General features: G+C 37.3%; 3 protein-coding genes across 5 annotated transcripts in view; 2 read left to right on the top strand and 1 right to left on the bottom strand.

Annotated features, from left to right (window-relative positions):
• sema3h (sema domain, immunoglobulin domain (Ig), short basic domain, secreted, (semaphorin) 3H) overlaps window positions 1–5,394 on the top strand; it is a 20,717-nt gene extending 15,323 nt beyond the window's left edge. The window contains exons 11-18 of one of the 2 annotated variants that reach the window (XM_016461968.1): window positions 2,145–2,289; window positions 2,458–2,677; window positions 2,785–2,873; window positions 2,964–3,005; window positions 3,346–3,503; window positions 3,648–3,709; window positions 4,517–4,659; window positions 4,753–5,394. In XM_016461968.1, coding sequence (XP_016317454.1) covers window positions 2,145–2,289; window positions 2,458–2,677; window positions 2,785–2,873; window positions 2,964–3,005; window positions 3,346–3,503; window positions 3,648–3,709; window positions 4,517–4,659; window positions 4,753–5,169 — 1,276 coding nt within the window. In that variant the 3' untranslated portion in view covers window positions 5,170–5,394. The remainder of the gene's footprint in view (window positions 1–2,144; window positions 2,290–2,457; window positions 2,678–2,784; window positions 2,874–2,963; window positions 3,006–3,345; window positions 3,504–3,647; window positions 3,710–4,516; window positions 4,660–4,752) is intronic. The other variant, XM_016461969.1, reaches the window with a different exon arrangement.
• Window positions 5,395–8,924: 3,530 nt separating this feature from the next.
• LOC107669648 (uncharacterized protein C17orf59 homolog) lies at window positions 8,925–14,626 on the top strand. Its single transcript, XM_016461973.1, has 6 exons — window positions 8,925–8,979; window positions 10,176–10,612; window positions 11,412–11,892; window positions 11,978–12,141; window positions 13,025–13,108; window positions 13,194–14,626. Exons 2-6 carry the CDS (start codon window positions 10,187–10,189, stop codon window positions 13,317–13,319), a joined length of 1,281 nt encoding a protein of 426 aa, XP_016317459.1. The 5' UTR covers window positions 8,925–8,979; window positions 10,176–10,186; the 3' UTR covers window positions 13,320–14,626.
• A 1,669-nt stretch (window positions 14,627–16,295) lies between these two features.
• On the bottom strand, window positions 16,296–21,128 carry LOC107669647 (hyaluronidase-2-like). Of its 2 annotated transcripts, none has more exons than XM_016461971.1 (5): window positions 20,854–21,128; window positions 18,640–19,226; window positions 18,152–18,547; window positions 17,918–18,007; window positions 16,296–17,082 (listed from the first exon to the last, which is right to left on the bottom strand). In XM_016461971.1, the coding sequence occupies exons 2-5, from the start codon at window positions 19,147–19,149 to the stop codon at window positions 16,579–16,581; spliced, it is 1,500 nt and encodes a 499-aa protein (XP_016317457.1). In that variant the 5' UTR covers window positions 19,150–19,226; window positions 20,854–21,128; the 3' UTR covers window positions 16,296–16,578. The 2 variants fall into 2 exon arrangements, with proteins under 2 accessions (XP_016317457.1, XP_016317458.1); XM_016461972.1 differs by having other exon boundaries at window positions 18,640–19,001.
• Window positions 21,129–23,859: the final 2,731 nt, after the last annotated feature.

The raw sequence follows: 23,859 nt of genomic DNA, 5'->3' as shown, positions 1-23,859 counted from the left end.
AATCGGGCCAGTTGCGCAGCTTGCGCTCTCACTGGCTGCCGTTCATCATAGGTCCATTGATAGAACTGTTGCGCCGCCCCCATGGGCGATAGGCCCAGCCGGGCTAGGATTTCGGCTTTGAGCTCGTCATACTGTTCATTCCGGGGTGCCCTCAGGGCATAATAGGCCCGCTGCGCTTCTCCGGTGAGGAATGGGGCGATGATGCGAGCCCACTCTTCCTGGCCCCACCCCTCCCGGGCCGCGATGACCTCAAATGTGTGGAGGTAAGCCTCGATGTCGTCGTTCTCGGTCAACCCGACGAGGTATTGGTGCGCTTTGACCGGCGCTTCCGGGAGGGGCCTGCACGCTGGCCTGCAGCTGTTCCAAAAAAAATGTGTGTGTGTGTGTGTTATAAATGGCTGTTTTACACATGACCAATCATGAGTCACTAAATTTGAAAATGATGATTTTGATTTTCAGTGAATAACAACAACTTACATTTCAGTCTGTTCTGCTCAAAGAGTAATTGTATGGCTTCAGAAGTCAAGTTACTACTGTAGTGGTACTTTTATGATGCTGTTTTGTCGTTTTTGGAGCTTGACAGCCCCTGGTCACCCTTCACTTTAATTGTATGGAAAAGATCAACGTGCACATCATGACAGCCCTGTGTGTGTATGTGGTTAAGGATGTGGATAAAATTGCAGTATTACTGAGTCATACTTTCCAGCTGGCCTAAGATGACATTAATGATGCACCCATGATGTTTAAAACACATTAGAAGTTGAACCAATTTTACATCAGCGATCTCAAATAGCATATGCCTTCATCTATCTTTTTGAAAATGTGTGTGTGTGTGTCTGCCTAAGGTTTTGGAGAGGGTTGCATAGGGTGGAGTCCACAATTAAGTATGGATATAGAAAAAGCTGTATGGAAAGAGTGACAGTGTTATTGCTCTCTGCTGAGCAGTTCCACTGAGTGTGTTAAATCTCTCAGAGACTTCATTTATCTATTTAACCAGGAAGAGACTCACTGAGTAACCAGTAATACTAATGTCGTTATCTGTGATAGATTTATTGAGCCAAGATTCAGATATGACTATAACATCCGCATTTGTATTTTCAGCCCAAATATACACCATATCCAACTTAGGCAACAAACTACGGACATTTAAATGTATAAAACCCAATCCAGACCTTGATCTCAACTCGACTGGTGTAGTAAAATTTGAAGCAACATGAGGACCTGGGTTTGGAGATACATTCCCAGATATTAATAACATTATTACTATTAAACTCCTTCATTTAACGGAGTTACTCACTCTAATTCTAGTCATCGGCCCCAAACAAAAAAATATATTAAGCGTACAATAATTTACCTCCCTAGATAAAGCGCATCTCAAAAAACCAAAATACATAAAATTCATGGGGTACAACATCCCATTATATTGTTCAAAAATTACAGAGTTAGTAAATACTCCATAATGTGTCCAACTATCCAAATTTACCAATGATGAATTATACGATAAAAATGGACCTGAAGCAAACCCGCTGCCACTTGTATACAGTATACTTGACAAAATGTCCAAAACAAACTTAAAAAGAACATGCTTCCAGTGGTTAAACACCGCATACTGTACACAAGCAGGTTGACGTACCAGTCTCTTGTGCTCTTGACGATGATCCCCGCCACACAGCCAATTTAGACCCAGAATGCAGACTGATGCCTTTGCGCAATGTAATAAGCGTGAGCAATTCAACAAAAACAGTCAAGTTTAGTCAAATTTAAATCCAAATCCCGATCAAACAAAGCTTCGTGATCGACGAGCTGCAATCTTGGATTGACATATCCAAGATGGATTGACTTTCACAGCAGACCCAGATTCAATTCAATTCAGATCATGTGACATTTTACCCTCACCGAGGAGTCGGTGCCTTACTGCCGACTGGCTTTACGCTTGAACTGAAGTGCCACTTTCATTTGTGCCACCAGAGCTTGGTTTTAATTGGATTTATGTCTGGTCAAAAGCAGGTGAACTGAATAAAATGAATTCTGTTGTTTTGATACATTGTGATGGCTAGTTGATGCTGTCTACTTACAGTATATCTCTCAATCAATTAATAATTAATGTTTCTATTTTTATGTGTGTTTGTTTCCTCTCCCAACAGCAATGTCTTGAATGGATCCGCTGTGTGTGTTTACCGCATGCAGGACATTATTAGAGCTTTTAAAGGAAATTTCCTTCATAGGGAGGGTCAACAGTACAAGTGGACAGAATATACAGGCAGAGTTCCCTATCCTAGACCTGGAACAGTGAGTGTTCCCATATGATAAGACGATTTTGTTTTTAAATGATTATGGACTATTACAATTTCTAATCGTTTTCTTTGATTATAATAAAAAGAAAAGACTAAAAACTAAAATCAATGAGGTGAAAATACATTTCTGGACCATAATACTGAGTTTTCTGTCAATCTTCAGTGTCCCAGCAGCACATATGGAGGGTTCAAATCAACAAGGGAATATCCTGATGAGGTCATCTTCTTTAGCCGCACACATCTTTTAATGCAGGAAGTGGTACATCCTCTTGGAGGGCATCCTTTTCTCATCAGAGTGGGCGTGCCTTATAAACTGACCCGCCTCCTTGTGGACAGAGTGGAGGCGGTGGATGGACAATATGATGTGCTGTTCATTGGTACAGGTGTGTGTTTGTGATGACTACTGCAGTAAACTGTAGGTTTACTGAATTTTTGACAGATCTGTCCATTTAGCTTGTAAATATTGTGTGTATTGTATGTGTGTATTCAGATTCTGGCCTGGTTCTGAAAGCGATTCACCTGCCTAAAGCCAGCGGACAGAATCAGGAGATCACTCTGGAACAGCTGCAGGTTTTTAAGGTAAAATCTCTCCAGATGTAACATTCCAGATTCATATGGATGACCTTTTGAGCTTGAAGCATTAACTGCTCATCTCCTGTCACTCAACAGAACAAGTCACCGATCACTGCCATGACGCTGTCCAAGAAAAAGGTACCATGTTCATCACTGGAAGCACACATACACAAACATATACATGTAAGATACACCAACACACTTTTATAAACCTTCCCATCTTGTCGTCATGGCAACGTGAGAGGGTGGAAGATATTTAAAATGAAACTGTGAGTTTTCACACATTTGTTCCATGAAACACTCGCTGAAACCTGAAGATCTGGGATGGAAAGAGCTCTGTAATTCTGGAGCTGTATATGAGAATGTGGTTTAGATGTTTGCGTTTCTGGCCCAGTTTCCTGCTTGCTGAAAAAAAGCGATAAACAGCATCACAGCCCATATCATTGTATCTGTGTGTGTGTGTGTGTTTTGCTTCCAGCAGTGGCTGTTTGCTGGATCAGCAGAGGGTGTGGTTCAATTGGGTCTGTTCCACTGCGATTTGTACGGCCAAGCCTGCGCTGAATGCTGTCTCGCTAGAGACCCATACTGCACCTGGGACGGCCACTCTTGCAGCCCTTACATGCCAACTGCACGCAGGTGACACACATCTCACACTTGTATGGGCAGCTTGTTTGATAGAATCCATTACATCAGCAGTTTCCTGTACACTGAAACCGGAAAGCATTGGTATTTGGGATATCTGAAATAAATCTGATCTGAAACATTCCTCCCTGTCTGCAGAAGAAACATTCGTCAGGTTAACGATGACGGCAACCCGCTGAACCAGTGTGTGAGACAGGGAGGTAAGAGACACAGGCATTTACTATTGCTAAACATCCTGCTTTGGAACAGCACCGTCAATTTTGTTTTTATTTATATGTTTTTATGATTTCATTCATTGCTCATTAAATCTGGGTGGAAACTGAAAGGTTGAATAAACGTTCACCATTTGGGCCTTTAGAAAATCACTTACAATTAATGTAAAGTAATTAAATCTTAAAAATGCAGTGCTTGTGGTGTGAAATGCTGTGTGTATGTGCACAATACATTACATGTGCAGTAAAAATAATAATAATAATAATTATTTGTATTTGTAATTTTTAATTAATAATAATTGTGATTAATAATAAAAAATAATGTGAAATGCCATGTGTATTCATAATTATTCATAATTCATTAAAATAACTAATTAAAAAATAAAATAAAATACATGATAATAATAATAATGATGAAATAATATTATGTGAGAAACGCCATGTACATATGCACATAGGCCAACAATTAATTAAAACGGTAATAATAATGATGATAATAATAATAATAAATATTATGTGAGAATTGCCATGTGCATGTGCACACAGGCCAACAATGAATTAAAACCAGTAGTAGTAGAAGTAGTAGTAGTAGTAATAATAATAATTATTATTATTATTATAACTGTTGTTGTTGTTGTTGTCATTATTATTAAATTATTATTTTAAAATGTAAATGTAATTGAAAGCCCTAAATTATTTTTATAAAATTATAAATTATAAATTATTAAAGCCCTAATTCTTTCATTTAATTTATGTATTCATTTCATTTTACTTATTCTATTCATTGTTATTCAGCTGGTCTTCAGGTGGACGCAGAGGAGAAGACACAAGTTGTTGCCTTGGGTAATAGCACCTACCTGGAGTGTCTACCCAAATCTCACCATGCCACAGTCACCTGGTTTAAAGACATAGGCGAGAACAGCTTGGAGCAACATAAGGTACATGCACACTCATGCATGAACTAAAAACATGATCAAATATTGAGATATATCTCTAAATTTATCTCTAATTTTGAACCTTCTGTCTTCCAGGTCAGATCTGGGGAGCAGCTGGTTGTCATTGACAGGGGCATCCTCATTCCCCGGGCTGAGCTCAATCATGGCGGCATTTATCATTGTCAGCTTGAAGAGCATGGATTTCGCTGGACAGCCGTTACTGTTCGTTTAATTGTGTGGAGCCCCGCTCCGCACCCCACCCTTGTCTCCTCCCAGCCATGGTACCAGGATGTGATGGCATTGATCAACCATGGCAAACTGGAGCGACACTGCAAAGAATTCAGTCAGCGTCACAACAACAAGGAATCAGGGAACCACAAGCATAACAAACAGGACAGAAAGAGAGCAGACCGGCACAGGCACAGAGGAGGGGGAGAGAAGGAGAAAGGAAGGGGGCGGAAGAACCGGAGCCGAATGCAGAGTTCAGCACAGAGGCTGCCGAGGAGTGCATAGACCAAATCACAGGTGTTTACAAAGCTGCTCAAAACAAAAGAATACAACAAAACATGCAATATACAGTATATACACAGTACATATACACACAGCATCATAATAACAGACATTTGCTTTGTTTCAAAACCTAATGAACTGCCTGCATGCAAGTTTAAAAAAATACATGCAAGATGGGGGATGACAATAGAAAAATGTTGATAAACTTATATTTTATTAAATTCATTCAAAGACGTGTTTCAATATAGAGTGATCAAAAGTTTGGGTGCAGCAAGATTTTTGCATTAAATTGATCAAAAGTGACAGTAAAGACATTGTTACAAAAGATTTATATTTTAAACAAATGCTGTTCTTTTGAACTCTATTCATCAAAAAATTGTAGCACTGTTTCCACAAAAGTATAAATCAGCACAGCTGTTTTCATAATTTATACTAATAATAAATGTTCCTTGAGCAACAAATCAGCATATTAGAATGATTTCTGAAGGATCATGTGATGCTGAAGATTGGAGTAATGGCTGCTGAAAATTCAGCTTTGCCATCACAGTACTAAGTTACATTTATAAAATATATTAAAATAGAAAACAGTTATTTTACTTTACTGTATTCTTGATCAAATAAATGCAGCCATGGTGAGCATGAGACCTTACTTCTTACTGACCCCAAACTTATTAACAGTATTGTAATTAAAAACATTATTTTACCAAATATTTAATGAATACTATGACATGCTAACTGAAAACTTAATTGCATGTCAAGAATATCTGTGTGTTGTCCAGAATTGTAGAGTGTCAAATCGCTTAATGAGTTCAGTGACAAGTAGAATGCTGCCTATGTAGGCAATGAGGCAGCTCACCAGGTTTTGGAACAAAGCTAGTATCTGAATCATATGAAGGATTGTTACCAAGCAAATTAAGAATGATCTGGTATTGGTGTGGTCAAGAAGAAGTGTTTACTTTAATATTAAAAACCAATTGATTATTTGAGGACTGTGTTAAGCATATTTGACAAATATTTTAAGGCAAGGGAGTGTCCCCAAATTATCCTCTGTTGAATAAAAGACAAATCTTCCAAAGTTAGGGAGCATCTTAAAATGTTCTTTGTTTAAAAAGACTTCAGTGTTGATGGCACTTTTTCATCTGTACTGAAATGTATTGCCTTATTTATCTTTCATGGTATTTATTTTCTTGTGTTTTTGTGCTTTGTGTTTATTGTCTTGCATTTTAAGTGTAAAAATTGTACATGCTATTATTTTCTTTTTAGTATTTCAATAGAGTGTAATTCTGTCTCTGACGTCACTCATTAAGGTTTTGAGACATTTATTTAAATGAATTAACAAAAGCAAAAGTCCCAAAATGCAGCAGATCCTGTAGGATGATGAACGATGTGTTTCTCTGGGGATCGATGGAGGCACAAAGGGTGTGTTATTTTACTGGACTGAAATGGCAGCTACTTTCTTCTGCACATGGACGATGCACGACTGCCAAGAAGTTTGGCACCCGCCCTGAAAGGCCTCCATTCAGAAGGATGGAAAACCAAAAGATAAATTAAGAAAAAAGGATTTAAAGGCTTTAAAGTACAGTACAAACAGAGAGAGAAGAGGAGCAAATTCAAATGAGGTCAGACCCAAACCACATGACAGAGACAGAAGCAGTGATCTGTGTGTATATGTTGGAGCAGCTCGGTTCACCAGGAGACTCAAACAAAACTCCAATGTTGTTAACAGTCATAAAATAAACAAAGAAAATGTAGAATAGATATTTCATGTTCATGTTTTACATATGAAGAGGTAAATCCTGCCCTCAATTATTTAAACCTTGTGAAACGTGTGACTTTGTCTTACCTTTAACTGTAAATCTGGTTTTCATTAATGGACTTTGAACCTTGAATAAAGTGTTTCGGAAGACTCTCATGAAATTGAGAGAAAAAGAACAGAATTCAGCATTGCACTACTTAATGTATTCCACTTTGTAATAATAATAACATTCGCATACAGTATGCTGCTGTATACAGTACATTTACATACATTTTACATTTAGACATTTAGCAGACGTTTTTATCCAAAGCGACTTACAAATGAGGAGTGTCAGTTAGCTTAATGCAGTACACGTAGCAAGGTTTTTTAAAAATCATATAATAAAAAGAAAACAGATAGAATAGAAAAAGAATAGAGCAAGCTAATGTTAGAGAAAAATGAAAATACCAAAAAAATGACTGCATTAGTATTTTGGTCTGCATAATATAAACAGAAAAACACTCTCACATGCACAAACGTGCTGGAATTTTCTCTGGCCACTGTTTGCTGTGAGACAAGCATTTGAATTCCATGAGCGCATTAGTGTATATTGCATCCTACTTATAAATGACAGGACACTGGGAAATTGACTAGGTGGGTTGCCTTGGATACAGCTGCCCCTTAAAACACTCACAGAACTGAATACCAAATAGACTTGGAGAGCCTATATGTGAGTAAATGAGATCGGTGATGCAAATAACGAAGTGAGGGGGAGAGACTGGAGGAGAAACAGAAAGAAAGTGAGAAAAATTGCACTATTTTATGTTAAGGAAGATGACTGCCTTGATGTTGTTCAATACTTACACGAAATGAAGACATTAACTGTCTTAATACACTTTTTTGATCGTATTTAGCACAATTATTCAGCATATATTATAGCACATGCAGTTTAAAAAAGAAAGAAAGAAAAAAAGGTTGTCAAAGTATAATAATTGTCTTTACCTCTGAAACGAATTTCCTTTTCAGCTGACGTCACCTCAAATTGTCATTTAGGTATGTTTTAGTCTACTGTTTAAAGACTGTAGTCTTTCTAAAAGCCAATAGTTAATGCTGTAAATTAATGTAAATGTCAAAGGTCATTGCAAATAACAGGATATTTAACATGGAGATACTACATCAAGATAATACTAAGGTGAACTTGACCTTCTGACTCCACATCCTGGTAAAAAAAAAAAAAGCCTCCTCAAAAGCAAATACTGACATCTGCTAGGAAGTAGTCCTTCACAATTGCTTTATTCCAGTATGGAACAACCACTTTTTACAATCCAATTAATTCCTGATGAATAATAATCAAGTCTTGCCCTACAGTTTTCAAGTTGAATACATTGTTTCACTTAGAAATATATCAAATTACTAATGTAAACTGACTTGTGAATGTTGTTTCATGTGGACTACAGTCCCCTAAAGAGGTCGAGAGAGTAAGTAGAGGTCAAGACTGACTCACAGCATTACTCTGGCTCTACTTCAGAGGGCATTATTGCAGGGGGAGTTTTTTTTGGATAATAACAGGATCTTAGAGGTTTTGGTCTTGGTCAGGGTTTTGTGACAGGGTCACAGCTGACCTAAGTTTTGCTGATGTGGTTGACAATTCCTTTAATTCTAGCCTATAAAATGAGAGCTGGGTAAAAATACACACAGCCCACTGCACAGGACGTGGGAGAGAGCAGCGCCAGTAGCTCAATCAATCCGCGGCGTCTACCGCCCCTTGTGGTGAAATCTGTGTACTATGTCTGTCTGGACAGGCTGTCTAGACATCTCTCTTTGTGCATATAAATGAATAATTAACCATAGGTTTATTTTTTATTAATTCTATAATTTAGCCCTCTGATAAACTACATTAAGGTATGAGTATATAAAAACACAAAATGCGTTTACATGCAATTTTACGCACGTCTTTTATGTCATGAGATTTATCTCTGAATGTTATGCGGAACAATAACGTCAACGTTGTGTTTCAGTACGACAAATATTTAGTGCGGACTCAGTTGGCAACCTTCATCCTGGGCGAAGAGCTGTAGGTAAATATTTAACTTCACAAATCCCCCATTGCATTACATGCATCTGGAACATGACAAAACAACCCAAACTCAAGCAGTAATAGTCAAAAGGCTGCGGGTTTTCGCTGAAATCTCGCAGAATAACTGCGAATTCAGAGGCCTGCATTACAGCTAAAGCCTATCTTAAAGCTAACGTCAGGTGACCACTGTCGTTTCCTTGATCCGTTTATTAACATTTATTGTTTGGTTGATCTGCGTCTGGTTTGTCAGGTTGTGATGCTGAATGTTTGTGAGAATATCGATGTTTGTGCGTCATGATTTTTAAGACCCGCAAATCATTGTTGCTGGTGATTTCAGCGTCATATGATTTCAGTTTCTCTGTCATTAGAGAGACACTTCATCACTAGATAAAATCTTTTTAGGTTTCATTGCTTATGTCAGTAAGTAAATAACCCAATAAATTGATTAGCAACGAGTAAACTGACAGCTGTCAAAACAGACTCAGGAAACTGATCGAGGCACTTCATAATGCCTGTGATTACATATGTTGAGTGAAACTCAAGATCGTTCGTGAAAAATAAGGTTTTGAGTTTAATTGCTCAACCTTAATAAATAAAGATGCTTTATGATGCTTTATTTCTTAACTGAAATAAAATATAATATTGAAAAATAAAAATGACAAACAACAAAATTACTAAATCTTTAAAATGTATGGAAAACATAAAATGTTATAATAAAACTAAAAACTATAATATTATCTTAATGATACTAAAATAATGCTGTCTTAAATGGATTGGATATGCATTGTTGCCTAATATTATTTTCCCCATTGTGTAGTTTGAGAAGAAACATTTCATGATGCTGTTATAGATCATAAGCAGTGCCATATTTTATTTTGTTCTTCCATCTATGGAAATAAATATATTTATTATAATAAACAGTTTTTTATAATATGCAATGTTTCCAAAATAATTAAAATTACACACTCTTTGTATGGTGAATTTACCATACAATACCATGCTAACTCAGGCATGAAATATAAATTAAGAATGATCTGGTAAATATCATTCTTATAAAATAAGTATAAAATATAAATGATCAAAAAATATGTCAATAAACTGTCATTTGTACAAATTTTAATAAGAATTTAGGCCTATGTCTTGCATCACATTTAACTTTAGCTTTACATCACTAATGGTGATGATGATTTGTTGCAGCGGGTGGAGGGATGAGCCGCTCTTCTGTGACTGGTCAGGATGCGCAAGAAGCAAGCAATGGCGTGGACACCTCAAGTTTGTCAGGACCTCATGGATTCGCCACCCAGGGGTTAATGTTCAGTGATGGGGCTGATTTTGAGACTCTCAAACACACACTTCACCACATAGACTCATGTAGAGACAAACACACACTCCAGTCACACACAGATCACTCAGAGTCACTGGTTCAACACAACCAGTGTGCACATATTCCAGCTGAAGATGGCTCACACGAGGGCACGCACTCCTGTGAGACTGAGCTAATACACGGCCGCTCTAAAAAAGAACTGGAAGAATGGAGGGGGGAGGAGGATGAGAGAAAGACAAGTGATGGAGAGATGAACAGTGTCAACAAGGGAGAGATCAAGCAAAAAAAGGAGACTCTTATTTCCGTACAGGTAAGGGGTTAGATCAAAGATGTGCGCTGGTACTCATTCAATTAAATACTAGTGTATAATGTAATAAAATCTTCATATTATTAATGGGGTTGCAAAGGGGTGGAAAATTTTTGGAAACTTTCCAGAACTTTTGGAAACTTTCCATGATTTATTTGGAAATTTTCAGAAACTTTTGGAAAGTTTCCAGATAATTAGCGGAAATTTTCCACCCCTTTGCAACCGTAATTTAAAAAATAAATAAAATAAATTTAAACTTACTAACATAATAATAATAATACAATTCATAACTAACATCATAATTATAAAATAATTAATAATAATTAAAGTCCTACAAATTATTAAATTTAAAGAGCTATATCTAATCTATGCTTTTGTACTCCATTTAATTAAATTATAATAATTACTTACGTATATATAACAATTAAATTATTACATATAATATTATAAATACTAACATAATAATAATAAAAAAATAATAATTTCCACAAATTACATAATAATAGTAATAACAATAATCTCCATAAATTACATTTAAGGAGTTAAATCAAATGTATGCTTTTGTATTCACTTTAAATACTAATTTATATTTAATATAACAAATATTAACATCATGTTAATAATAATAAAAATAAAATATTAAATCTTATGTTTGTAACAATATTTCCAATAAATTAATACTTTTAATTCACTTAATTTATTAATTAATAGTGAAATAATTGAACTTTATGTCCAACTTGTGTAAATCAAATATGTCTATCTTGAACTTTTTAATAAATAAACTGATCTGCACAAATTACAGCCAGTTGGTACGCTCTCAACTGAACACCCTCCCACTCGCTCAGAATCTGATGAATGGGCCAATCCTGATTCTTCGGATGAAGTCCAGCCAAATGCTTCCATTTCTCCTGATGAGGCCCCTCCCCTTGTTCCAGCCCCTCCTCCCAACCAGGCCACACCCCCTCTGCTGCCGGACCTGGACGATTCTCCGTGCCCGGCTCACGTGATGGCGGAGGTGCGTGTGCGGTCAGTGCCAGAGCGAGATCGAGTCGTGCGTGGCATGCAGGACAGTAAGAGCCTGGATGAGATCAGCGGGGCGTGTGGGGGCGGGGCACGAGGAGGCGGGGCTAGAGGCGGACAGGTGGAAGGACGCAGAGCTACCATATCCAGCGCCCTCGAATTGGAGGGAACCGTCAGCCATGATGGAGATCTCACGCACTTCATCACCAAAAATCTTGAACAGAAGATTAAAATGAGCTCGCGGCCGAGTCTGGACACAGATTGTGAGTAGCTAAGGGTGTCAAAAAATTGTTTATAATTTGTTATGTAATGTACCAGTAATATTTGATCTGTGTGTGTCTACTTCAGCGGACTGTTCTGGGCCTGTGGTACGTGGTCGTGGCTCTTTGCGTCGGCCGGCTGATATTCCGCCCATTGACCCGTCAGTTCTGGCAGACCTGCACAAACACACACAGGATGTGGCTCAGAGTGTAGAACTGATGCTGCGAAGCCTCAATGGAACTATACAGAATGTGAGTATTACCCTGGATCATATACAGCCAGCCAAAAAATATTTAGACACTTAATCCACATTTCAAAATACTGAAACCAGTGCAGCCTGCAAATAAATTGTGCTGTTCCTTTTTTTAGAACTAATTCTTAGCCATTTTTGAACTAGTTTTTAGCCACATGGTCTCAAGGTAATTTTTATTGGCTATATAAAGTAAATTCCCCTCAACTTCACACTTCACCTGTTTCTACTGATGTTATTCTGGTGCTGGTTCCTGGCCAATTTGCATACTGTTTCACAGACTTCTACTACAAAAAAGCCAGTTCTGAGGCATTTATTGTTCCTGTGATGGCACAGCTGAATTTTCAGCCGTCTTCGGTGTCACATGATCCTTCAGAAATCATTCTAATATGCTAATATGAAACATTTAATATGAAACATTTTTTAGTATCCATGTTGAAAACAGCCATGCTACTTAATATGTTTGTGGAAACCATTATATATTTTTCAGGTTTGAACAGCATTTATCTGAAAAATAAATATTTTATACCATTATAAATGTCTTTACTGTCACTTTTCACCCATTTCATGTGTCTGTGCTGAAAGAATGAAATTCTTTCAAAAAATAAATAAAAAATCTGTCTGACCCCAAACCTTTGAACAGTAGTATATATAATTTAATTTAATATAAATTAAGTTATCTTTATTTTGTTATAGGAAGATCAAATCACATTGTAGGTTAAATTTGTGCAAAAATACAGAACAGGTTTTAAAACTTGCTAGCTTTTTCAGTGTCCAAATAATTTTTGGGGTCACTTTTTATGTATGCAACCCTCATTTTAACTCACTTATGCATTTATGCACATATTGCTTTGAATATAAATTAAAATCTTGTGTCTCTCCAGATGACTGCTTTAAGTGTGGGTTATATCCAGACCTACAGAGATTCTGTGGACAGTTTGGGAGAGTCAGTGGACATGAGTATAAAGGTGAGAGTGACTTGTATTTATCAGGTCGGGCGAGTTGTAATTTTAATTTTATTTTGTGTTTTGATCTGTGTGTGCTTGTTTCCAGGGAATGTACACGCTCATGGCGCGCTGTGAGGAGCTAGATCGGTCCATGCAACCTATACATGCTCTAGCTGCTCAGATCAGAGACATCAAACGAACCCTTGATGCCCTAGAAACCATCTGCAAGTAACTATGGCAGCAAGCCACACCCCCTGTCTGAGTGGGGACTCCACCCCTTGGAGAAAAGCAGTGGCTCTGCCTTCTGCAGTCATTCTGCTACACACTGTGCAATGGAACCATTTTGCTAATTATAATGTTTACTAGCAATGCTCTGCAAGTGCTCGTCCCCTTAGAGACAGCTTGTTTCTCACCCTTCCCCTTTGGAGGCCACATCTTTAACCACCTCCTTTTGTCGTGGCTCCTCCCCTCTAGAATGTTTGCACGGCAAAATAGACTCCTCCCTGTGATCCATGCCGTCCAACATCCACAGGAAGCACTCTCTGTTGTTGGTGGCTTTTGGGCAACTGATTGGTGTTACCATTGCCTCTGTTTATGAAGTCAGTGTGTGTATGGAACTATCGGTGGGTATATTGACAGATTGCGTGTTAAATGCCGCAAATTGAAGACATAGAGTAGAAGTTTAACACCAATATTCGTCAGTATGGAAGCCATGCTCTGTGTATACTTGTTCCTCCCGGACGTCTGTGTTTCTGCAGGATGGATGCTATGCATCCCAGATCAGTTAGTTCACCTTAAACTAAATTCTGATATCATTTACTCACCTTCTTTTTGTTTGAAACCTGTATGACTTTTTCTTCCATGGAGTGCCAAAGGAGAATTTTTGAAGACTGTGCTCACCATAAATCATGAGTAACAACTTACTTTTCAATCTGTTTCTCACACAAAGATCGCATGACTTCGGAAGAGTTGTGCACACATCATATGAACTACCGTTATGATGAAAGCTTCAGTCTCCATTCATTAATTGCATGGAAAATAGTGGCCAGGACATTCTTCAAAATATCTTCTTTTGTGTTCTTCAGAGGAAAGAAAGTCATACAGGTTTGGAACGCCATAAGGGTGAGTAAATAATGGCAGAAGTGTAATTTTACTATTCTAAAATAAACTATTCTTAACACAAGCACCGGAAACGCCCACCTGCAAATATTGGACTCTTGATTACCGTATTGAGAGTAATGACAAATGTCCTGTCATTTGTTTAACTGTTTTGTTGTCTGCAAGCGATTATCACAGGAAAACCACCACAAATCAGAGGAAGGTGAGGAGAGATTGGAGGTGGGTGTGAAAAAAATCAATACAGGATGGATGAAAGTTTATTTTTGCAAATGATCTTTACCTTTCTCCGTCTGTTCCTGTTTGAACCGTCTCTCTCTTTATTGCAGTCTTGCTAACTATAACCCTGATTTGTCCAACAATCTGTCATCAATGTACATTTTAAATTATTATATAAAACAAAATAAATTTGCTAGAATGAGACTTGATTTTTGTGAGTCTTCTCACTACATTTTAGGTGAAAAATGTTCATTGCTTTTTGACATACAGTTGTTTTCTTTTGAGAGTCTTCTGCTTTTGCTGAGCTCAGTTATAGCTGCATCCTGATCTGCACTATTAATCAGGCTGAAATTATCAGGGATAGAGCATATTGTTTGTGTGTATGTGTGAGTGAGAGAGAGAGATTTTGTGTCCTCATGCGGCCCTGGATTAATTTATACTGGCGGATAAAAGGTTTTGCTCTGTCACCCCTTATAATCTCTGATGAATTCAGAGATACGTAAACACGTAGATGCACACATTTATTATTTGGACATTGTAGTTGTTATCCTTCTCCTAGTTGGTATTTGTTAATTTAACAAAATAGCAGATTTGCCTAGTAGTCATTTATATCTGTCACTGAATGTTTGGAAAGGCTTTACATTTTCATTATGGAGGATGGCTTTGTTTGGGACAGGCTGTTCAGATATAGTGTAAATTTGGCTGATTTCTTTTTTTTTCTTAAATGTAAAAGATAAATTGGAGACTAAACATTTGATTAGATTTTAGTTTAGACAGATAGAGGCCTGTTACACCCCGGCCCAGCTGCTTTCAGGACATTTTATGATTGTGCTATCGCTGTCCTGTCACAAGTCTTACGCAGGTTTGACGTTGTATATATATACAAAGTCATATAAGTTTATTTTCAACGTTTTTGAAAGATGTCTCTTATGCTCACCAAGGCTGCATTTATTTAATTGCAAAAGTGAAAACAGTCATATTGTGAAATATTACTATAAATTAAAATAGTTTTCTATTTTAATATATTTTAAAATGTAATTTATTCCTGTGATGGTAAAGCTGAATTTTCAGCAGGCATTACTCCAGTCTTCAGTGTCACATAATCCTTCAGAAATTATTCTAATATGCTGATTTGGTGCTCAAGAAACATTTCCTATTTTTTTTCCATTTTGAAAGCAGTTTTGATTTTGTGGAAACCATAATAAATTTTTTCAGGATTCTTTGATGAATATAAAGTTCAAAAGAACAACATTTATTTGAAAAAAATACTTTGGTAACAATGTAAAATTTTGATCAGTGTTTGATCATCTTTGCTGAATATAAGTATCAATTTCTTTAAAAAAAATAAAAAAGATCTTACTACAAAATATTTTAAATGTAGTGTATAATATAAAGGGTTAATGCAGACATACAGTGGGTACGGAAAGTATTCAGACAAATGGCTGCAATATAACAAAGAGTGAAAAATTGAAGGGGGTCTGAATACTTTCCGTACCCACTGTATTTGTAAAATAATCTGTTTTCATGTTTTCAAAAAGAAAGGTATAGTATTAACTCCAATCACAATTATTTTTGCAGAAACAAAATAATCTTAATTTATTTGTATAAACATTTATTCAGCACATAGTTAGTCTGTTTGGACTGGGTCTATTATTGTAATATAGTACATTAAGGTAGCTAATTTTGTTTCAAAAACCATTCATGGTCATTTTGTATGTAGATTAAATAGATAGTTCACCCAAAAAAAAAAATAATAGTTTACTCACACTTTTTCCAAACCTTTATGTTGGTGCTATTGACTTCCAGAGTTTTCTTTTTCATACTTTGGAAGTCAGTGGCTACCGTTCTTCAAAATATCTTCTTTTGTGTTCAACAGAACAAACTCATAGAGGTTTGGAACAAGTGGAGGGTCAATGATGGCGCTATCCCTTTAAAAAACTTTATCTAAAACAAGTTTTGTAGTTCATATTCAAGTGTGATTCAGTACAGATCTGTTTATTCAGTCATGTTCAGATTGTGAATTTAAATCCATCTTTGAAGCTATCCTCAACAGAGTTATTCCTTTGGGTATTTATATTAAAATTATTTTTGCAATTATCAATCAAAGTCAAGGCCAACAGAGGTTCACAAAAGTTCACACTCCAGCTCTCTTCTCGTCAAACATAATGAAGAACCAGTGAGGAGAGAAGGATGATGGGTGTCTTAAGTGCAGAATTGCCACCGTCCACTGGCTGCTTGGTAGGCACTGCTGTGACTGGAATCACTGGAACCGCTGTACTCGGACTCTGGCTCATCCCAACCACTGTTTTCACTGTTGGTGATGTTATTTTCCCTCGGTTTTCCAGCACCACGCCTGATTCTTGATCCGCTGCTGCACCCTCCAAGGCTTCGAACCACTGGCAGCGGAAGTCCTTCTTCCAGAGGTCTATATAAGCAGTGGGAAGCTCTCCTGTGGCCCGGACACCTTCTGCCCCGTTTGGGAGAAGCATAAAGTGGGCTGAAGGAAGATGCAGGAATGTGGGGTCCTCAGGTTTCTTACGCACACAGCGTCCACGGCCCTGACACAATGAGACTCCACAGAGACGTGCTGCAGTCGTCACATTGACAGCATATGGGCCAAGAACCTGACGAACATATGAGCCGAACTCTGAACAGGATTCCTGTAGGAGACACATGCAGGTTTAAATAATATCAGTCTTACAGGAATCTCTAATGACTAATGAAAAGTATTATAATGAATAAACTAGAAGGTGGACTGGAGAGGTATGCATGTATAATACACGCAAGTTGTTTCTGGCTCTTACGCTCAGCAACACTCTTAAAAATAAAGGTGCTTCACGATGCCATAGAAGAACCTTTTTGTGTAAATGGTTCCATGAACCTTTAACATCTGCAGAACCTTTCTGTTTCACAAAAGGTTCTTTGTGGCGAAAGAAGGTTCTTCAGATTATAAAAAGGTAAGAAAGAGACGGTTCTTTAAAGATCCTTTGACTGGCTCTTTGTGGAACCAAAAACGGAAGAACCTTTTGAAGCACCTTTATTTTTAAGAGTGAAGGGAGCATTTTTAAAATCAGAGCTACAGTAAAAACAGTAGTGTTGTGAAATGTTGTTACAATTTAAAATACTTGTTTTCTATTTGAATGTATTTCAAAATGTGGTTTATTCTTGTGATGGCAAAGCTGAATTTTAGCAGCCATTACTCCATTCTTCAGAGTCACATGATATTTCAGAAATTATATGCTGATACAGTGCTCAAGAAACATTTATTATTATTATCACTGTGGAAAACAGTTGTGCTGCTCAATATTTTTGAGGGTAACTTAATTTTTTTAATGATTCTTTGATTAACTTTTAGAAAGTTCTAATGGAAATCTTTTGTAACGTTATAAATATCTTTATTGTCAACTTTGACCAATTTAATGCACCCTTGCTGAATAAAAGTGTTCAGAAATTATAAACTTTTGAACGTTAGTGGACAAATGATTGAATGATTACCTGTGTTTTAACTTCTAAGGATTTTTCCCATATTATGACTCCAGATGCTCCCATAGCAGCACTCTCTCCAATTGTGTTCACCAGATCAATCTGATACATATTCAATACAGACATATGAGGTTGTACTGAGTGACAACAAAGTCCTTATAAGGTACACAGATATTATTATATTATATATTATTTCTTCTATATTTTATTGGCTCACTCAATAGATTACAGCTTACTATTCATTACCTCTGAGAGAAAGGAGTTAGAAGAGATGTACACAATCTTGATCAGTGGAAACACAGGAAGATCAAAGGTAGTCAATGCAAGAGCCGCCACTCGTAAAGACTCTCTGATCTGATTGGTTGCATAAAGCCACGTCCCTTTAGTGCCCTCTGGCAGCTTCTCCAGTGAGAGTGCTGGATAGAGGGCACCGCTTCGCTTCCACAGCCACATCAGCTCATCATTAAGGGCCATCTCTGCCGCAGGGCACCGTCCCGTGTAATTGGCTAGTGCTATCTGGGTGGAGTCAAAGTTATAGCAGTTAGGAAATGGGGCTATGCCCCATAATCTTTGTGGGCGGAATCTCTTCACCTCCTGCAGGGTTTCCATCATAATGGCCTGTGCTGCTGCTTCAAAGTCAACCTGACAGGAAATTAAATCATATGATCGATTTATACAACATAATGCAGAATGATAGTCTCAGAAATATTGTAATATGTTGTGATTGTCATCACCTGTGACCATTTCTCCACTTCCTCTGTGCTCCAGTCTGGAAAAAATCTCCGGAGAAGTGCCCTCGACTCCATAGTATACTTTGTTTTAATTCCCCTGTTCCTGTTCCACTGAGGCATCCACTCCTGCCAGCGCAGCACCCCTAAACCAGGTGCTCCTGTTTGGGGTAATGAGGCCGTCAGGTCGCCCTCCACCCTCTGGAGGTGAAGGTCAAGGCTGGTGTGTTGTGGTAGGCCACTGTTGACAGGACGATCCTGTGCAGTGAAATATGGGTAAAGTCCTGTGTCCTCATAAAATATTGCCACACGGCCTTCCCACTCCATCCCAAATGCAGCTGGGTCAGGCCGACCCAAACAGTCTTTATCTGGAACCCCCCATAACACCAAGAAAGGCTGGCCGGCGAGAAGAGGGGCCCGGGCAGGACCGCAGACACATGGACGAGTGAAGAGACAGAGGAAGAGGAATAGAAGAGAAAGGGAGAGGAGGACAGACGTGTGTTTTCTTCCAGCCATAGAGCTGAGCGAGAGAGAGGTTTCAGGGCCCCTCACCCCAAAACTCGCACAAAAGCCTCCTTGGAGAGGGATAATGTCTGGAGATAAAGACATAGAGACATCTTTGGTAAGGTATTTATTTCCTTATTTTATAGGGAAATTATTATTTTGTTAGGAGGATTTCTGTTTTGGCGTGTTTGTGTCCATAATGAAACATGGAGCAATTCAACAATGACTTCAGTTGCACATTGTTTTATGAATTTTAAATAAACAAGAAGCTTTCAGGTCAAACAACTGAAATTCAGGACAACTTGTAGACAGAAATATTCCATCCCACACTCTTAAAGTTTTGGGGAGCTCAGGGCTAGCTATCACAAAATCTATATCTCATTAATTATAATTGAAGGTATAGATTTTAATCCAAAACGTTGAACTGCTTTCTTGTGATAAGCATGTTGACACAAAAGGTCAATTCATGTGAATGTGTATATATTTCCTAAGAATATTTTATATATTATTTTTTATATAATTTAGATATATTTCTTTATTTTTCTTGGCGCAATTTTCAACAGCTTTTTGTGTCAGACATTGACAGTAATAATAGGCTAATAATAGGCTACCAAATAAAAGTGTGAAGTCTGAAAGAAAAGTGTGATCACAAGTCCCTGTTTACCAATTGAAAAAACAGAGCTGCGACGCTACGTCAAAGGAAACAAAAGGGAGACACTTTAGGATAATTAATTGCTAACTGGATTAATTAGTGCTGCCCAAATTCAGCGATAAACTCTCTTTAAATTGTACTAATACGAGTCTGCAGTTCACAAGCTTTTCAACAGAGGGCGCCAGAGGGCCAAGCAACACCTGCGTCTCATGAAACTGATGCAACATATTTATCGATCTCTTTACCGATGTACTTTGAAAAAATACTGCAGCAACGTACTAATTTCCAGTTCGTTATTCGGTAGTTACTATTTTTTTAATGGTTAAAGAAGTTTAGCAGCTGTTCTGTTTGTGTATTCCTTGAAAACACAGTCCTGCTGCAAGCATCCTAAAATAGTCTAAAATGTAAACCATCCTTTTCAGCATGGAAAAAGGAAACCATGTACATGGAAACTATGCTAACCATAGTTTATACCACAATTAGTACAGATATTTCTTCTTCAATAAGCTGTACTTATTCGGTATTATTAATTTATTACAGGGTTTAACAATAACTGTTGTAGGCCTGTGTTTTTGGGTGGACAAATTTGTGGCTCTCCATTCATTGCTAAATGTAACATGAACCCATTTTACGCTGGAGGGCTAACTCTGAAGTGATTTCGGCCACTCAAACCATGCCACATAATAGCCGTGACACATACAATTATATATGTGTAATGAGCTGAATGCAAAGTCAAATGAGTGCCTTTCTCTGAATAGGCTCTCTGAGATTGAAACGGTAGGACCTGAAAGCTGTTATCGTTCTCACACATTTAGAAGTTGTGTTGTTTTTCCTCTGGTTAAACTGGGCTATGTCAAAGTAAGCTTTTGTTGTTGGGTGTAATAGTTTTAGGCCAGTTCCTGCTTTCAAGGAAGCGGCTGGGAATCGACTTAGCTTTTATAATGCCAATTTCCATCTCATTTATCTAACATTTGGAGCAAAACACAGATGCTTAACTGATAGTTTGGTTTCCCTCCTCAGGTGCTTGAGGAGATGGGATCGGAGTGCTGGATTGTGTTACTCACCTCTGCATTGGCAGATCAGGTGTGTGTGCCTGGATCTCCAGGTCAAAGAATCCAGAAGGAAGGGTCAAGATGATGAGGACTCCTCTGAATGGGGAATAATAAGAAATGAGCGTTTCTGTGCAGGTTCGTGTGTTCAGGTCTCCAGGCTCGGTAAAGAAAGCCACGGAAGGTAGAGACTTCAGCTCAACCATGAGGGATGAGATGACAGGCTGTCCTGACAAAAAGATGGATGAAGTGACAGAAGGAGGAAATAGAAAGGAAAGGAGGCTACCTCACCTTCACCAGGGTAATCTGTTAGTAAGTAGGGTCATCACAGACCATGACAATCACATGATCAGACTCACCATAATCCCTTAATCTGCTACTCCTTCCTAGCAAACACACCTAATTCAAAAACACGCGCACACACACATCCATCCATCCAAGCACACATATATGCACAAAACTGTCACAGTGACACAAATTTACCCACAAGAAAAAAAGATGAAAATACTTACTAAAAATGCATTGACTGTGTTTTCTTCCTGTGTTCTTTTTATTCAACATCATACCTGTCATGAAACAGAACATTTAGGTTTAATGGATGAACCTCATATCAAACTATACCTTTCGTACCTCTTTTACTTTTAAATCTCTCCCTTTTTCCTTGCTTTCTGGTTTCTGCCTTTCTCCCATTCCTCTCTTTCTCATTTCTCTGTCAATTTTCTGAAGTCTAATCCCATTTCCTGAAAAGGATCACTGGCAAGATTATTCACAATTATATCATCCAGACATAATCTGGCATAATCCCGTTCTTTTGTATAGTCTCTGTTGGTATTACAGATAAGATAAAAGAAGGATTTGGTTTTTGTGACTGGTGTCATTCCAGGTTGTTTGTCTTTCTTATGTTCATATTGAAATGTATAGACATAAACGTGAATCTTTTATGAGCATTTTTGAAAAGTTAAGGAGAGGGAGTTTTTTCTTTTCAGGCTTGAATTTTTGTTTTTTTTGAAAGAAATAAAAATATTTACAATGTTACAAAATATTTCTATATCAAATAAATGTTGTTCTATTCATCAAAGAATCCTGAGAATAAGAAGAACAGTGTGGTTTCCACTAAAATATTAAGCAGCACAGCTGTTTTCAACATGGATAATAATAATAAGTGTTTCTTGAGCGTCAAATCAGCATATTAGAATGATTTCTGCAGGATTATGTATAAATATATTAAAATATAAAACCGTTATTTTAATGTTGTAATAATAATTATTAAAAATGTCTATGTATTACTATACATAACATTACTATAATATCAATAAAAATAGCAATAATAATTCACAATAATTTTACTGTATTTTTATCAAATAAATACAGTCTTGGTGAGCACAAAAACTTACCAACCTCACAGTTCTGAATAGTGGTATAGTATATAATATATTGATATTATTCAAATTCTAAATGTGTATTTAGAATGTGTATTAGAGTGTCTGTATTATATATTATAAATATATTACGTTATATTTTATAATTTCAATAATTATTAAAAATATAGAAATACATTTATAAAGCAAAGTTGTATTTGTCATAAGTCATTTATCCTGATTAACAAAATGTATAAAAAAAATGTAAACAGTCTCAATTAACACCATTTTCTATATGTACATTTCTTCTAAATATGATCTGGAATGATTCACCAAAATGTTCAGGTCGTTATCACACTCTAACATTTGTGATAAATCTGGAGTGAAAGTAAGACTTCTGTTGGGCTTTGTCTGTTCTCTATTTAAACATCTGAAACTGACCTCTAATTGCAGGTTCACTTGTGCTTATATTCAGTACTGTACGCTATTTTGTGTATGTGTGTGTGTGGATGTCTTACCTGGTCAAGGTTGTGTGTGTTTGTGTGTGCATATGTTTAGTTGAGATTATCTGTTTGAGGTATCTAAGGTGATGCCTGCTCTCCAGGTCCGTCACCATGGCAACGACTCAGATGAGTCCGGCCCAGCCAGCGGATGGGGGTTAAGGATGTTTGTGTGTGTGTGTGTGTGTGTGTTTGTGTGTGTGTGTGCGTTTGTGTGTGTGTGTTCATGGTTTGTACATGGACATCCAGTTTTGTGGAAGCATGTTTGACAGATCTCTGTGTGTGTGTAGAGTTGGTTTTGGTAAGATTGACTTTTATGTCATCATGCTTGATATGCGGTTAGACTGAACACTGATGATATGAAAAGTGATTTAGTGAAGACAGATGATCAGAACATAGACTCATCTTAAGTTATGACAATCAAATTGTACTCAAGAAATCTCAATGTGAGATGTTATGTCAAACATGTAGCTCACTTGTTATTTCTTTCTGTTTCTGTATATGCAGATGGAAACAGGTGTGTAGGCTTGGAATTGACTTCGGTCACCCCACTGAGCCACTGTAAACACCTCTAACTCCAGTTTATTCTCTTAGTCCTGCTTTTCACACAATCACTGCTCATGTGTTTTTGCTGTTTACTTGCTAGGCAGTTACAATGAAGATAGTTTAAAGCTATTTTTATTTGTATTTTGCATTAATTTGTTATGTGGGCAGTGAGCATCTATAATGAGTGTAGACAGAAAAATGCCCAATCAATCACCTTTCTAAGTATTAGCCAGTATTTTGATATTGCTTTCCATGAAATGTTTTTCATGTGGATGTTTGTGTCATACCAGGAAAATGTGTGAGGGGTGTGACTTTAAATAATGTATTTGCTAAAAATATAGTTCGCTACTAGAATTTTGTGTCCAGAATGTGAGCAGTAGGGCTTCTGTGAATGCAGCTGAGTAAAATAGTAGTTGAGGAAAAATAATTTTTATCTAGGTGATGAATTCACCACTTTTGAAACCTTTTTTTTTTTTTTAAATAGGTTCATGTTCTTCTCTATTTGATTGAAATGTCACCTGGATTACCAGGTCAATCATCTTAAATTAGCAGATGGACCAGATGAGTGTGTGTGTGTGTGTGAGAGAGAGCGAGAGCGAGAGAGCGAGAGAGAGAGA

This window comes from Sinocyclocheilus anshuiensis, unplaced genomic scaffold, assembly GCF_001515605.1.
Source record: "Sinocyclocheilus anshuiensis isolate Anshui unplaced genomic scaffold, SAMN03320099.WGS_v1.1 scaffold80, whole genome shotgun sequence".
NCBI classification, from domain to species: domain Eukaryota; kingdom Metazoa; phylum Chordata; class Actinopteri; order Cypriniformes; family Cyprinidae; genus Sinocyclocheilus; species Sinocyclocheilus anshuiensis.
Note: the sequence above shows the minus strand (reverse complement) of the source record. Positions and strands in the feature narration are given on the sequence as shown.